At 42.9% G+C, this 16057-nt stretch overlaps 1 protein-coding gene across 1 annotated transcript in view; it reads left to right on the top strand.

Moving 5' to 3' along the window:
* Positions 1-1438: 1438 nt before the first annotated feature.
* cep70 (centrosomal protein 70) overlaps positions 1439-16057 on the top strand; it is a 28322-nt gene continuing 13703 nt past the window's right edge. The window contains exons 1-6 of the mRNA XM_063211702.1: positions 1439-1608; positions 2117-2216; positions 2843-2966; positions 5976-6156; positions 14689-14861; positions 15291-15350. Coding sequence (XP_063067772.1) covers positions 1528-1608; positions 2117-2216; positions 2843-2966; positions 5976-6156; positions 14689-14861; positions 15291-15350 — 719 coding nt within the window. The 5' untranslated portion in view covers positions 1439-1527. The remainder of the gene's footprint in view (positions 1609-2116; positions 2217-2842; positions 2967-5975; positions 6157-14688; positions 14862-15290; positions 15351-16057) is intronic.

The raw sequence follows: 16057 nt of genomic DNA, 5'->3' as shown, positions 1-16057 counted from the left end.
GCTCCTCTTCAGAATCACTAATAGAGGAGGAGGAATAATATGTGGAGCCTGTTGGCAGAGATGCATGAGGGGAGCTCTGTCTCATGGCGACATTATGTAAAGAGGAGGCTTTCTCTGACCGTGACATTGGGGGGAAGGGCAAAAGGGGCATTTTATAAACTTTATTGCAACTTACCAGGGTGTGATTTGTAGGCAGGGGGACCCCCTTCTGGTTTTGATATTGCCACTTTTTACACATATTTTTAATCACAGTTTAATGTAATTCCATTGATATTGCTTAAAATCTGAAACATATCCCCCCTTGTGGTTTTCCGACAAATCGCACCCTGCAACTTACAGAAACTCTGTTGACTTGTGCTGGAGTGAACAGTAGGCTATTGTCTTATTTCACTTGAATAGACTGCAGTGGCAGGCTATGGAAGCATCAAAAATGCTGTCGGAGAAACATGCACCTTGCATAAGATAGGCCTAATATTGGCCTGTTCATAAACAACATTGGGACCAGAAAGCCAAGGCCTAAATTGTAATTAACTGGTTTGCAGCATTGCAGAGTCTTTTACTTGGACGAGTCCACTTAGCAACTTGGTACAAATTAAAATAAAATACAACAAATATAATACAACAAATTATAAACTGACAAGATTTCTGCAAAGGGAGGCTGTTTTTCACAAATGTTTGAGAATAATTTGCTGCCATCTGGTGGAATTAAAGCGCATTGTTCTTAACCGGAAGTGTATCTGGCCAACTGATTTTCTCCCGGAAGCTTGCAGGATGTTATTGTCATGAAATGTGCAATTTGAAATAGACGGCGCGAATAACTATAAAACAATTAATTAAGAAAGCTAACGGGAGTTTTATTAATTAGTTTGTATTGAATTATGTATAATTCTGTATTCGATGTAGGTAGCTATACGGTTCTGTATCAAGAAACGTTGTGTGGACATACGTTAAGCTAACATTGGTTGTTGTTTGACATTCTTGTTTGCTGTAGCTAGAACAGACATGCTGGCTGTGCGCTCTCTAAAGTTAGATTAACCATGATACTAGTAAACAAATTACGGCAGCGAAAATACGTCTTCTCGTGAGTGTCCAGAATTAAACGGAATTGAGTTAGCTGATTAGATAACGTAATATTCAGTCCTCCTACCAACGGCTGTTGCTTGCACTTCGAGCAAAGTGACTTTTGTTTTGTCGCCACTGCCTCCGCGGTGAAGATAAAATGGAGCAGGTAAGGCAATGCCTGTCTATGGTAATATAGCCTACTACTAGATCTATTTCAGCGTCATGTCCGTCCACAAATGAATCTAGTCATATGGGCAATGCTACATGCTGCCATGACATTTGACACCAGCTTGGGTTATCTGAGATGTCTATGCATGAGTAGGGAAAGTTGAGAGCTCCAACTATGCAGGCTCTGTTGACCTTTGCAGCAAAGTCCTGTGCAGAAAAGTAATTGCAGTTCAGCGAAAAGGTTGTGTTGTGTCTTCTGGTAATGTTGATTTGACGTGTCGTGAAGGCGAGGAAGAAATGGATATTACCAGCTTCAATGCCATATTCCAGAACAGAGACAGGACCTACGTGTACCTGTGGACATACAGTCAGTTTCAGGTAGTGGTGATGCAAAAAAAAAGAAAATGAGTGTGGTAAACTGTCTGTGCTTCTGGGGGGTATTGTGTATGTTTTTGCCTTTTTGTGGCTTTGCTATTTAATGTTATACAGGCACAGTAGAGCCTATCGCAATGACAGTAACAGCACTGGAGTTGTAAATTCAAGTGTTTGTCATGGTGTGTTGTAGCATATGTAGTACGTTTTATGCACTTGGGTGTGTGGCTGAGTCTGGCTATGATATGGAAGGCTGTGCCAGGATTGTTTTATGCACTTCTGTACCATGTCCTTCCCCCGAGATACTGTGTGGTTTTGCCACCTTTGCACTGAACAGGGACTGCGCTTTCACTTTGTTGTATCTACCATGACAAAGTTCTATTCTATTCTATTATGTATTGTCTACTCTACTCTAATTTGCTATTGTATTGTATTCTATTATATTCTATTTTTATTCAATTCTATTTTGTCCTGCTCACGTACATGTGTGTGTCATGTGTTTGTGCCATGTTAGCGGGAGCTGTCGGAGTGGGAGGCCATTAACAAGCTGCTGCAGCGGCATGGCTTCAAACCCGTGCAGTTTGCAGACCCCGTGCAGAACAAGAACCTGTCAGGTACCCCCTCTAGTCTTCTCTAGCATTTATGCATGTGTGCTTGCGTACTGCATTCTGACAATGTTGCATTGTTGCAAGAATGCATATTGTGGATATAGTCATCAGTCCGATGGTGTTATATATATATATCTTGAGTGGTGTGATCATGCATGATGTGTTTGTTGAGTGTGTAATATCCAGTGTGTTTGTTGAGCACATGTTTCTGTGTAATGTGGACTTGATGTTGTCAAGTTGTGCATACTGTATAGTAAACATTTATCACATACTGTGCAGAAGAATCAAAATAAGGTTCATAACGTGCTCAACTCAACAAAAGTAATGAGCAACTGGATGCTCATTGCGTAAGCAATATTCAAATAAAAGGAGTCCGACACAGAAGAAGGTTAAGAAGAGCGAAATGACAGGCAGGCAATGAAGTAAAAGCGTAACCATATTTGTATTTAATGCAGATCTGGTACTTGTGTTCATGATGTGGTGTGTGTGCGTCCGTCTGTGTGCGTGTGTGTGCGCGCGCGCGCGCGCGTGTGTGTGTGTGTGTGTGTGTGTGTGTGTGTGCGCGCGTGTGTGTGCGTCTGTGTGTTCGTCCGTGTGTGTGTGTGTGTGCGTGTGCGTGTGTGTGTGACTAGACCTGGTCCTCCTGGAGAAGACGGCAGCAGCTGATCTGAGGGCCATGCTGCGCACCATGCTGTCAGACTCGGACCGCAGACAGGCCCTAATACAGGAGCTCATACAGTCTAATACGCAACTCAAGTACGTCACATCATGCTCATCTCCCCGCACACTACACATTTTGTACTTGCCCACACACACGCACGCACGCACACACACACGCACACATGCATACACAGACACTACCCATGCAGTTCATCACACAGCTTCAGTACTGCTCAAGGGCACCTTTGGGAGTATATGGAGGGAGTATAAGGGTGGGATTCAAACCTGCAACCCTCTGATCTAAAGCCCATATCCTTAACCACTAGGCCACAAATGCCCCTAGTAGTAGTAGTAGTAGTAGTAGTAGTAGTAGTAAAGTAGTAGTAGTAAAGTAGTAGTAGTAAAGTAGTAGTAATAGTAGTAGTAATAGTAGTAGTAGTGTAGTAGTAGCAGCAGTTGCAGTAACACTAGCAGAGACGGTCTATTGGGAATGGGAACTAAGAAAATCTTTGGAAGTAGTAGCAGCAGCAGTAGTAGTAGTAGTAGTAACTTTATCGCATGTAACTCAATCAGCTGCCATGTTGGTGTCCAAATGGATATTGGTGTCACGCTGCTCAATAATGTAGACCCTGAGGGAGACAGGAGGTGTCCACATGTCCACAGCACAGGAGAAAGTAGAAGTCTGCACACACTGCAACTCCGACCGAAAGGTTTACTGAAGACCTACAATGGCCTCGTTTAGATGAGATATTTAATTCAGAATGAACTCAATTTAATTCTGAATAAGACTTGATTCCGCTTTGAAAACATCATGTAAACACTTCACAATTCAGACTCAAATGGGCAATGGGTAATGTCAGCATACCACCAAGAAGACCAACCACATCCAACAGGATTAACTGTGGACGGAAGAGGAAGCTGTCTGAAAGGGATGTTTGGGTGACCGGCCGTGTGTATTGACCCTGTGGAGCTCCCGATGGACCGTTCTGGTGGAAACGGTTGAGGTGCACATTTAATTCTACCGTGATTGGGACATCTGTGGTTTCATGTTTTTTGGATACAGTCCGTTTTAGCACCCAAACATCCCTTTCAGAGAACTCAGAAAGCATCCTCTTGTATCCACTAATCCTGTTAGATGTGGTTCATCCTTCTTGGTGGTATGCAGACATTGCCTCTTGATACATCACAAAGACTTGCTGTCTTGGTCAAAGATGCACCAGTTATATGTGCACAAAGAAGTATTTTCTTTGCAGCCAGACAAACGTGTCAGACATTTGAAGAAGGTATGTCTGCCCACTGCCTATAAGGTCAAAAAAAAATAAACTTAATTTTTAAAATAAGCAACGTTTGGCGGCATACTCTATGTCTGATGACAATCCAGGGTGATCGAAACGTTGCTTTTTATTAATACATTTTAATTTCATTTTTTATTGGCAGTGTGCAGACCTACCTTCCTCAACTATATTGCACATCCACACAACAAATATATCAGCTAGCTTGCTTGTTGGTGTCCCACACTGTTCAGTAATGCAGACCCTCCCTAGGGACGTGAGCTGAGGAGTCGGGTGGGGTGGGGTGGGGTGGGGGTGTAGAATAGAGGGGCTTCCTATTGGTCCCAAAGGACTTGACATACAAATCCACATATCATAGCATGGGGCTGTACTTGTAGGGCTGGTGGTCCTCTTCTGCTGAACACCTGCCGTCACCTGATAGGCCCCCAGTGTGCACACGCATAGGCGCACACACACACACGCACACATGCATGCACACACACACACACACGCACGCACTGATAGTCACCTGATATTGCCTCAGCACACACACACACAGGTGTGCTCAAGGTTAACATGCCCTCGGGGATGCCTGTCTGTCAGTGGCCCACTACTCAGCACTACTGTTCTCACTCACTCACTCACTCACTCACTCACTCACTCACTCACTCACTCACTCACTCACTCACTCACTCACTCACTCACTCACTCACACTCACTCACTCACTCACTCACTCACTCACTCACTCACACACACACACACACACACACACACACACACACACACACACACACACACAACAACAACAACAACAACAACAACAACAACAACAACAACAACAACAACAACAACAACAACAACAACAACAACAACAACAACAACAACAACAACACACACACCTGTCAGTGGCCCACTACTCAGTGCTGTGCTCTCTCACAGTCATGCACACTCCTATACATGCCCCTACTCGTCACAGCATTCCCCTACTCAATTTGCCCTCATCACTTTATAACATACACACACACACGCACACAGACACACACACACACACGCACACAGACAGAGTGGAGGGGCAGAAGGGTGTAATGTAATATACCATAATATCAGGATGTAGAGGAGATGCAATATAATATTACTACTGTGGAATGCCATCTGTATAGAATGACATAATCTCTTTTATTTGTCTTTGTAACAATTACAATGACATTTAGCCATGCTTGTACAGTCAAGCAGATTAAAGATAAAAAAAGACCAAAAATAAAGTAATCACTAATAACTAACTAATAAAAAAGTACTAAAAAAAACTCATTCAAAAACGCATTCACACATCCACCACGTATCCCAACGGCACACATCATCCACACAATCCACCAGCACACATCACAGCCATGCACATCCTCATTTATTAGGTATGACATTACACTTTGCTAGCAGACTTTGTCCTGTGCTCCTCTATTTATAAACAGTGTACGAAATCATGAGGCAAAAAAGTACAGACGGCCCTGCCGTGCCCTATTCATGAGCATTCTAATTTGCCAGAAATGAAACCCCATTGACAGGGGATTTAGAATGGAATAAAATAGAATTTAGAATCTCAATGGGATTTAGAATGTTCATACCATAGTGTCCAATCAGGAGAGCTGGAGGAGGTGTAATAGAATAATGTAATGATATAGGTATCGATATGTAATATAAGGGGGTGTTTTCTGATAGAGAGGAGGTGCAGCAGCATCAGACCAGGGCGGCGCGTCACAGTGCCCGATCGGGAGAGCTGGAGGAGGTGAAGAGGAGTAATGTAATTAAACTAATAGTAATATAACAATTGACTTATAGAGAGGAGGTGCAGCAGCATCAGACCAGGGCGGCGCGTCACAGTGCCCGATCGGGAGAGCTGGAGGAGGTGCTGGAGGGGGTGAAGGGCAAGGTCCAGGACCTGGAGGATCGCTACATCAACAAGGCAGCACAGCAGCACACAGTCTACACTCAACTACAGCAGGAGAAGAAGGAGGCAGAGGTGAGTATAGCACCACCCAGTGGCCATCTGGACCACTGCACTCTACTGCACTACTGCTCAACAATAGACCCCTTTACTGTTTGTAAAGCGTGCGCATTGTTAGACCGAAATGGCAATGTAACACACATTTGTAAGGAAACTAGCCTGGTGTTTTTTCCAGAAATAAGAAAATGGATGCTCACGATAACTTCAGATATGAAGTGGGCGCCACAGACACGGGCATTCCTGATGGTGTCCTCAGTCCAGTCGGTACGTTTGATTTCTTGTAACCACAAACATCTCCTATGCTTCTGGAACAGCCTCTTCCCTCTCAGAATAGCGTAACAAGTGTACTTTTCAGGATCTCTATTTTTACAAACATACACGCTGCAGGGCGGCAGGTCTTCTCTCTTTAGGGTCTGTATTGTGTGTGTGTGCGTGTGTGTGTGTGTGTGTGCATGTGTGTGTGTGTGAGTGTGAGTGTGTGTTTGAGTCAACAATGTGCGCGGAGTTGGTGATGATGTGACTTCTAAACGGGTCAATCCACACTTCACATACAGGAAGACAGGAGGGAGGTGGAGTTGTTGAGCACCACACAGTAGGGGTGGGAGATATGGCAATAAATGTCATATTTTTTTTACATAAAATCTCAATTTCTTTTTTTTTCTTTTTTGTCATCTTCGATCGGAGCCCAAAAACAACAGGGATTTTGGGGCTACAACATTTTTCTTAACAGATTTTAATGAATACACTTGCAATTTTGCATTAAAATGTGAACACACATTTTGACACTGATAAAGTGGCCAACTTGAATACAATTAACTAAAGAATAAAAGTGAAGACAACAACACCAAGTGCGTAAGCATCACTCTGATACTGATGAAGTAAACATCCTCTCTGTCAAGTACCTTTTCTCTTTCTCTCTCCTGAAAATGCTGAACAGTAGTGCAAAATGATAGTAGTGCAATAGCCTGGGAAGAGTTTGTTTAAGTTTGTACTGCAGTGTGTAGCGCTGTATAAAGCGCAGATTAGACTTCTGCAACTGAGCACATCAATTGTCGCGTGGGTCTGGTCGCGAATCAGCTTTGCATTTATGCATCTGCACCCGAGGTCTCATGTCGCGAGGCACATTTGAAATAGCACAATTACCATCACTACATTTCAAGCACTGCGGCCATTATTAAGCAATGTTGCTTTCTAGCTCAGTTAGCTAGTATTTTCACACAAACTGTGCAGGCAATGTACTGGTTATAGTTTTCACCAGATAAGTTGATTTGGCACATGATTGGCACCCTAGCCACTCTTTCCCTGCAAGTGCATTTTCAATTTGTCATGCTTGCATTTTGTCAGTTCCCCTTGATCTTTTTGACCCATGATATGTGGTCTGATACACTACAGTTCCGAGAGCTTTGTGGTGAGAGATGCATATCTGCAAGTTCCACAAAGATTATGGAAGCTCAGTACTACAGTATTTACAGTATAGCTTAACCCATTGTAGCCTGGAGACACATATACGCTGCATTCGGGTTCTTGAGATTTGAGGGATTTTATTAAAAATGTGGGTATGTTAGAGCTGAATGAACACATTCTAAGGAAAAATGACAGTCCTAGCTTTTGAATGTATCTTATTTCATGTTTGTATGTGCTTCGGAGGTTGAGATATTTAGGATTTAATAGGCAGAGGGCACCCTTTCCCAAAAAGGGCTTAGGCTAAAATGGGTTAATAAGCTTACATATTATTAGCACACTGAAAGTTAAATTAAAAGTTTTACTGAATTCCAACCTTATCTTATTCAATGAACGTCACACATGAAATGATACATGAAATGATACAATATCACATTATTTGGTTAACAACATAATCATAACATGTTTATGCAGTCACATATCCTGCCTATCATGCCCCAGTTCTTTTTTTTAAAGTATTTTTGGGGGGCTTTTTCAAGCCTTTATTGGTTATTACCAGATAGGACAGTGGAGGACAGACCGGAAGTGAGTTGGGAGAGAGAGACGGGTATGGGTCGGCAAAGGACCCGGGCTGGGAATCGACCCTGGGTCGGCCGCATAGTAGACGAGTGCCCTAACGTTAGCGCCATGGGAGGGCCCATGCCCCAGTTCTGCAAACATAGTCTAGCAAAGTTGTGTTGTACAGTATGTCCTCACTGGCCGAGCTTAACATGCGTCTAAAGCAGGGGTTCCCAACCTTTTCCAAAGTGGGGCCCACTCAAAATTGTCATAAATGTTCAGGGCCCACTTCTGACCCAATGAAGAATAAAACTCAAATAAAACAATAGCAACACACACCAAACTAGAATGGGCACTCGGTAGAGCGCAAACCTTCGCCTACGCCATTTATTTTTTTCTAGCCATCTTTAGAGTGTGGGGCATAACATTCTCCAAGTTTTGGAGTTAGTTTCATTTAAATCGGACCGGAATATCGTAATATTACATTTTTGGCCCAGTCTTGACCTCTTATTCAATTCCGCATGCACACGTTGTTCTGGCATATAGTGCTTGGCAAAGAAAAACGTTTTTGACCTTTTCGTGACCTTGACCTTGACCTTTGACCCAATCACTCCCAAAAAGTAATCGATTGTTCCTTGGGTCATGACCAATCATCCCAGTAAATTTCATAAAAATCGGCTGAATTTACGTTTTTGACCTTTTCGTGACCTTGACCTTTGACCCAATCACTCCCAAAAAGTAATCGATTGTTCCTTGGGTCATGACCAATCATCCCAGTAAATTTTTAAAAAATCAGCTCAATTTACGTTTTTGACCTTCAGTCTCTCCTCAGGAGGGGGTGTGGCCACGCGGGCTTACTGACAGGGCCGTGGGGATAATTACTGGACCGTCCGACGGTTTCTTTTGATAATGTGAAAAATCAGGATATTTCCGGGAAAAATGTCAAATCGGGAAGAATCCAGGAAATTAGTTAAAATTAGGGAGTTTTCCGGGAAATTAGGGATGGTTGACGGGTATGCCTACAGTATGAAGCTGGTTCAGTAGCAAACCAGGTTATGTTAAGAGGTAAATCATCTAATAGAAGAGCCTGGAGTTGTCATTTTTTAAGAAGTCTTAACTCAATCTGGTGTACTCCTGAACCAGCTTCTCAGTATACAGTAGGTCCCTGAGGTTAAACAGACAGCTACTACTGTGCTAAACTCCTGCGACCTCTACTACGGTGACATTTGGATCATCTATAATGGTGTGGGTGGTGCGTTTACGCATAGTTACTGTACCTCGTCCAAGGAGGTTATGTTTTCGGTCAAGTTGGTTTGTCTGTCTGTTTTTTTGTCTGTCTGTCTGTCAGCAGGATAACTCAAAAAGTTATGAAATGATTTGGATGAAAATTTGCGGAGTTGTTGGACATGACAAAAGAAGATTCTTCACCATTGCGGGATAGGGCAAAATTTAACATCCCAGTTTCTAACTCCACAGAAAGAAGGCAGAAAGACTTGAAATATATATGGTGTAACAGAGTCAAATCTTCTATTTAAAACAGCTTATTTGACAGAGGTCTGCACCCTCTGAGTCCATTTCTAGGCAACTCAGAGGGTGGTCGTTACGGAAATGCAACAGGATGTGGTTATTCACTGATGTATACCTATAACAAAACCTGTTTCAAAAAAAGCTTGTGATGCTTCACACTCTGGGTTGGTCATTGTTCAGCTGAAGTCATGAATATGGAGAACCTGAACCAATCCAACTCAAACATCTCTGGCATCATGAGTCTGAAGGAACAGGTCGGTACCGGGGTTCTAGGAGCATGTTTCCTACTGGGTGTCCCTGCCAACGTTACTGTTGTAGTCTTTCTGCTGCGGCATCTCAAGAAGGACAACTTCACTCTTCATCTCATGCTGAATCTTGCCGCTTCAGATATCTTGCATTTGCTCTGTGTACCGCTGTGGATCTACAACCTGAGTTCGGCCTGGACATTAGGCCGTGCCCTCTGCAAGCTCCTCTATCTCCTTGTCTTCATTAGTGCCTACTGTAGCGTGCTGACCGTGACTCTGATGAGCGTCCAGAGGTACATGGTGGTTCTGCACCGGAGCCAGTGGACCAAGCTGGGCAACAAAGGAGAAAAGCTTCTGCTCCTCTCCCTCTGGACACTCGCTCTGATTCTCTCCAGTCCGGAGGCGGTAGTGGCAGACTTTGCCGAGGATAAAAATAAGGTCTGTACATTGTAAAAATATACCAGCTGCCTCAGAATTCCAAGTTGATTTAAAATAAAATATCAGCATGGTTGAACTTGAAATCACCAGTTCGCCAGCTGCCTCAGAATTCCAAGTCAATGTTAATCCTTATTGTAAGTTGTGTGAAGCTTTGAATTGCAGCTTTCAGTTCAAACAACACACCTGCACACAACTTACAATAAAGATTTAAACTTGGGATTCTGAGGCAGCTGGTTAACTTGTGATTTAAAGTTAAACCATGCTGATTTTTTACCGTGTGTAGCAAAATTAATTAACTATATAAGTTATCACTGATATATATATATATTTTTTACAGTGTACGAGAACTCCTGATGAAGTATTAATGGGCATTCTTCTGTGTGAGACGCTGCTGGGTTTTGTCCTTCCATTCTTTGTCATGGCGATGTTTTACTTCTGCCTCCACAAGAAGGTCAAGCAGACCACTCTCTCAAGCAACCCTCGGCTGGCCAAATTGGTGATTGCCATTCTCTTCACTTTTTTGGTACTCTGGGTGCCTTGTCATGTGATGAACATAGTGAGGGCTACTGGACTTGCTCTGTTATCAAGCAACCCGTTGGTATCAGAGCGACTTATGAGTGTTTGGTACTCAGGTCAGGACGTTGCGAAGACTCTCACGGTGCTAAATAGCTGTGTGAACCCGCTTTTATATGCTTGGTCGTTTCGAAAACATTTCAGAACGGAGAGGAGTCAAAGGGAAACTTTTAAATAAAAAACGACTTCCATTTAATCGGGCTATGTGACCACATCTCACATTTGTAATTTGTAATTGTAATATTCGGTTTCGATATTCGGCCAAGTGATTCATTATTATTCTGTTTTGGTTTCGGCCACAAATTTTCATTTCGGTGCACCTCTAATTTCGAGCTGCCTTTTTCAGAGTGCTTGTGGTTTTGTTGCTCACCATGTGCATACATATGATATAATACACATGACTAAACTAAAACATGTAATAATTTGTACTCTATCTAGTTCTGTGTTATAAGAACAAACTAGGCGTGTACAACAAAAATCACTGGTTGTGGAGAGGTGTATCAGCTATTTAACAAGTGCTTCTCAAACACTTCCCTGCCACCTCTGATTCCATGAAGCTTAATTGGATGTGCACAACTCTTTCTTTATTTTTAATATTCTTTCTATGGCTATGTTTGTAAACTAAGTGATGATCAGTAATGTGACCGTAATTCTTAACAACTAATAAAGGAAATGTTAATAAAGAGGTAATAACAAATGTGTGTGTGTGTGTGTGTGTGTGTGTGTGTGTGTGTGTGTGTGTGTGTGTGTGTGTGTGTGTGTGTGTGTGTGTGTGTGTGTGTGTGTGTGTGTGTGTGTGTGTGTGTGTGTGTGTGTGTGTGTGTGTGTGTGTGTGTGTTAGGGTGCATCAAAAAACGCTTTTTTCAGCCTATTGATCTGTCTGGGTGATAAAAGTGTTCCACTGCATGTACAAATAATACATGCAAAATATTTTTGCAATCCATGGTGGTTTACAGGTCCAACGGAATATGAGCTGATATGAAGGAACTGTGGATTAACTGCGTCAGTCTTTGCCAATTCAACGAAACCCTCCCACCTAATAACTTGGACTGTTTTTGTGATTTTGTTGAAATATTTTAACCTAAATATTTAAATGAAATAAAACCACTTTGACATATGTAAAATAACAGATTCCTAATTAACTATAATCATCAGTACCCCCCAAAATAATAGATATAAGTACTTCCGAGAAACTGGGAAATTCACACACTGACACACAGGCTAAGCAAAAGGAAAAAAATCTTCAGTTTTGGATAGAATGATGTTGTAATAAATAAAGGCCTCATGAAAATCAGAGTGTTTGACTCTGAGTTTGTTAGGCATGGTGAATAACTGTTGAGCTGATCTTCAGCCATGGAGGGACTAGGGGTGTAAATCACAGCCTTCATGACGATATGATACGGTATCGATTTCTTAAATCAGGGATTCGATTTTTTTTCGATACTTAAGAATTATCCACGATACGACGCGATTCGGTTCGATTTGATTTTTTCCAATTACTTTTCCACTACTATTGTGTTATGGAGCTAGGGCATTGCACAGGGGCCAGTGATTCGATTCTTTTCGATTCTTAAGAATGCCCCACGATACGATGCGATTCGATTAAATCGCCGGCCGATACTTCCGATACATCGATACATTTCGATTTTATTTACATCCCTAGGAGGGACTTTGAATTCTTACTTGCAACTCTCACAAGTAATTTCTGAAAGGACTTTACTCTGGTGTCTACAGGACACAAAGCAGGTCTGGCACCACAGTCTTGATTCCACCAGACATCCTCAGCCGGCCAAATCTTGTGTCACTGGCTACAAGGTTGAAGATGACTCCTATGCAGCAAGCTGCTTTCACACGTGGCCTGATCTCAGAGTCAGGTGGTGATTTGTCAAAAGTTTCCACATCCTATGCCACAGCAGATCGATCACGCCGTAAAGTGCTGAAGACCATCAGTGAGGAATGCCATGAGCAGTGGATACCACCTGCCTTGTGCACCCTGCACTGGGACAGCAAGTTGACGCAGACACTTGACAATGTGCGCCAGAAGGAAGAGCGCCTGACAGTTGTTGTTGGAGATATTACACAGCTGAAGTTGCTTGGTGTGCCTGCATATACAAAGGGGGCTGATGAAGCTTGTGGAACTATCATTGGCAACCTAACATGCAAATTGCTCCAAATTGCACTGTCATCATGTGGCAATAGGTGCCAATTATCCCTCAGACGAGAGAACAGTGCAACCTCTGGTGAGCGTGACACCTCCAGTCTGAGGTCATTAAATATTTGACTGAGTAGCACCTCGCCAATGTGATGGCGGCACCCAGACCACAGCAGTGGTCGTCCCAGTGAAAGCTGTATGGCTATGCAGGCTGCGCTCAGATGGCCAGTATTTGAAGCCGTGGTATCAAATGCCATATTGACTACTTGATTGGTGCATTGCCATTCTTGGAGCAATTTGCATGATTTTTTTCCTTTTGCTTAGCCTGTGTGTCAGTGTGTGAATTTCCCAGTTTCTCGGAAATACCTATATCTATTATTTTGGGGGGTACTGATGATTATAGTTAATTAGGAATCTGTTATTTTACATATGTCAAAGTGGTTTTATTTCATTTAAATATTTAGGTTAAAATATTTCAACAAAATCACAAAAACAGTCCAAGTTATTAGGTGGGAGGGTTTCGTTGAATTGGCAAAGACTGACGCAGTTAATCCACAATTCCTTCATATCAGCTCATATTCCGTTGGACCTGTAAACCACCATGGATTGCAAAAATATTTTGCATGTGTTATTTGTACATGCAGTGGAACACTTTTATCACCCAGACAGATCAATAGGCTGAAAAAGCGTTTTTTTGATGCACCCTAGTGTGTGTGTGTGTGTGGGTGTGGGTGTGTGTGTGTGTGTGTGTGCTTGGTTTCACTTACCAGTAGCAGGCCTAAGTCCCTGAATCAGATCGGGTGTGTGTGTGTGCGTGTGCGCGTGCACGTGTGTGTGTGTACATGCATCATGCTACTGTATCAGGCGAAAATATTTTTTATTACTTGAAGTTCAGGGGTGAAAGAGTGCAGTGTGCATGTGTGTGTACAGTATGTGTGATTTCCATGTGCTTGCCTGTGGCTTTTAAGAACATGTCCGAAGCACTTTTGATGCAGCGCTCATGAAAAAGACAACTAAAGAAATGCCTACAGGCCAGATCATTCATCCTCCTCAACCTGGAAGTGTATCTTCACAACATGAGCCAGAGATATTAGTGCAAAACACAATATGCATCATGGAGTCGATACTCCTCATTGAGCCCGTTTACATTGCCACAGTAATCTGGTTATTGGAAACAGGTTATTGGAGTTAACTCTTAATTGTTGTTTGCAGGCAGCAGGTCCAGCCCTAGTCTATGGGGCCCTAGGCAAATTTCATCCTAGGCCCCCATAGCACTATTTTAGGATTCTTGCACACCTCCTTTTTCCAGGTGCATACTAGGAGTGGATCCACTGGGTCACCAACGTATAGAGACAAAGAAGCTTCTTCACCATTGCTAGCCTACAAATGTAGATGCCCAGAGTGTCCGCGAATTTAATTGCGGGACAGGGTGAATGTTGACGTTCCGGCGGTTTCTAACTCCGCAAAAAGAAGGCAGAAAGACTTCAAATAAAAATAGGGTGTAACATGGTCAAATGTTATAACGGCTTCCTCGGCTGAGGTCTGCTCTCTCAGAGTGCATTTTTAGTTTTAGTTGAATTCACTTTGAAAGGTTTTGTTTTGTTTGTGTGCGTGTGTGTGTGTGTTTGCGCGTGTGTGTGTATGTGTGTGTAGGCTCGTTGTAAGGAGCTGGAGCGTCGCGTGTGTGAGGAGTCTGAGCTGGTCTCTCAGCTGAAGAAGAAACTGCACTACGCCGTCAGAGAGGAGCAGAGGCGCACCGCACGCCAGAACAAGGCCTTCCAGAACATACTAACCAGGACTCACACAGACACCCCAGCAGACCAGCAGTCAGTACACCCACCCCTGTGTGTGAGTGAGTGAGTGAGTGAGTGAGTGAGTGAGTGAGTGAGTGAGTGAGTGAGTGAGTGAGTGAGAGGGAGAGATAGAGCTGTGTTTGTGTATGTGAGCGAGAGTTTTTCTTTTTTTATGATATACTGTGTTTTGATGCCAGATTACTCTCTTCATTCATAGGATGCTGTACTGCATATTATAGATGTCTAATGCCAGATTACTCTCTCCATTGTCTTCATTCATAGAATACTGCATATTATAGATGTCTAATGCCAGATTACTCTCTCCATTGTCTTCATTCATAGAATACTGCATATTATAGATGTCTGATGCCAGATTACTCTCTCCATTGTCTTCATTCATAGAATACTGCATATTATAGATGTTTAATGCCAGATCACTTTCTCCATTGTCTTTCCTCATAGGATGCTGGATATCATCGATGTCTATGAGACTCAGATGCAGCAGCTGAGAGACCAGCTCAAGTATGTCTGCACTGAAAACGTTTATGCTTCGCTACATTACACATGAGCTAAATTACATTGTTTATCACTTTGCAACACACCTTTACCGTATGCCATGTTACATTCAGTAGTTGGTCTTTTACACCGTGCACGTTAGTTTAAATTACAAAGGTATCTTCATTATGTGTCATCATAGCACAGTGCATTGAGCAGGTCATATAATCCAAATGCAACCAGATGTAACTGTGACAACAGTGATCCTAAAGCTATGGGAGCGTTCCAATATGCAACCTTGCGTCCTCCACTTGTGGCTGTGGCCTCACATTTTACTGATGCCCCCAGGGTTCTAGCTAGGATGAAATTATAGCGTAGCGGTCGAGGGTGCGAAGCGACCGAGAGGGGGAGATGGTGCGGAAGGGGGGTTTCCCCCCATTCCTTGGTGCAGAGTTTTTGACATTTTAAGGTAAAAATAGGCCATTCTAGGGGTACCTAAAAGGTAAATTATCAGTGTTGGGTTGCAGTAATGTCACAACTTTTTTTCTGAATATAAGTGGTGTAGGCCTAACGAGTTACTACTAAAAAGTTGGTAACGAAACACCGTTGTCTGTGAACTTTTGCGATTGGAGAGATAAATATGACTCCCTCTCTCGGGCGCATAAGCGCAAATAGAGATCTATTCGGAGGAAGAGAGAGGTGTGTCGCGGTGTCCCCTCCTTCTCACAGTTGCA

This window comes from Engraulis encrasicolus, chromosome 12, assembly GCF_034702125.1.
Source record: "Engraulis encrasicolus isolate BLACKSEA-1 chromosome 12, IST_EnEncr_1.0, whole genome shotgun sequence".
Classification (NCBI taxonomy): Eukaryota; Metazoa; Chordata; class Actinopteri; order Clupeiformes; family Engraulidae; genus Engraulis; species Engraulis encrasicolus.
This window is presented reverse-complemented; position numbering and strand designations above follow the sequence as displayed.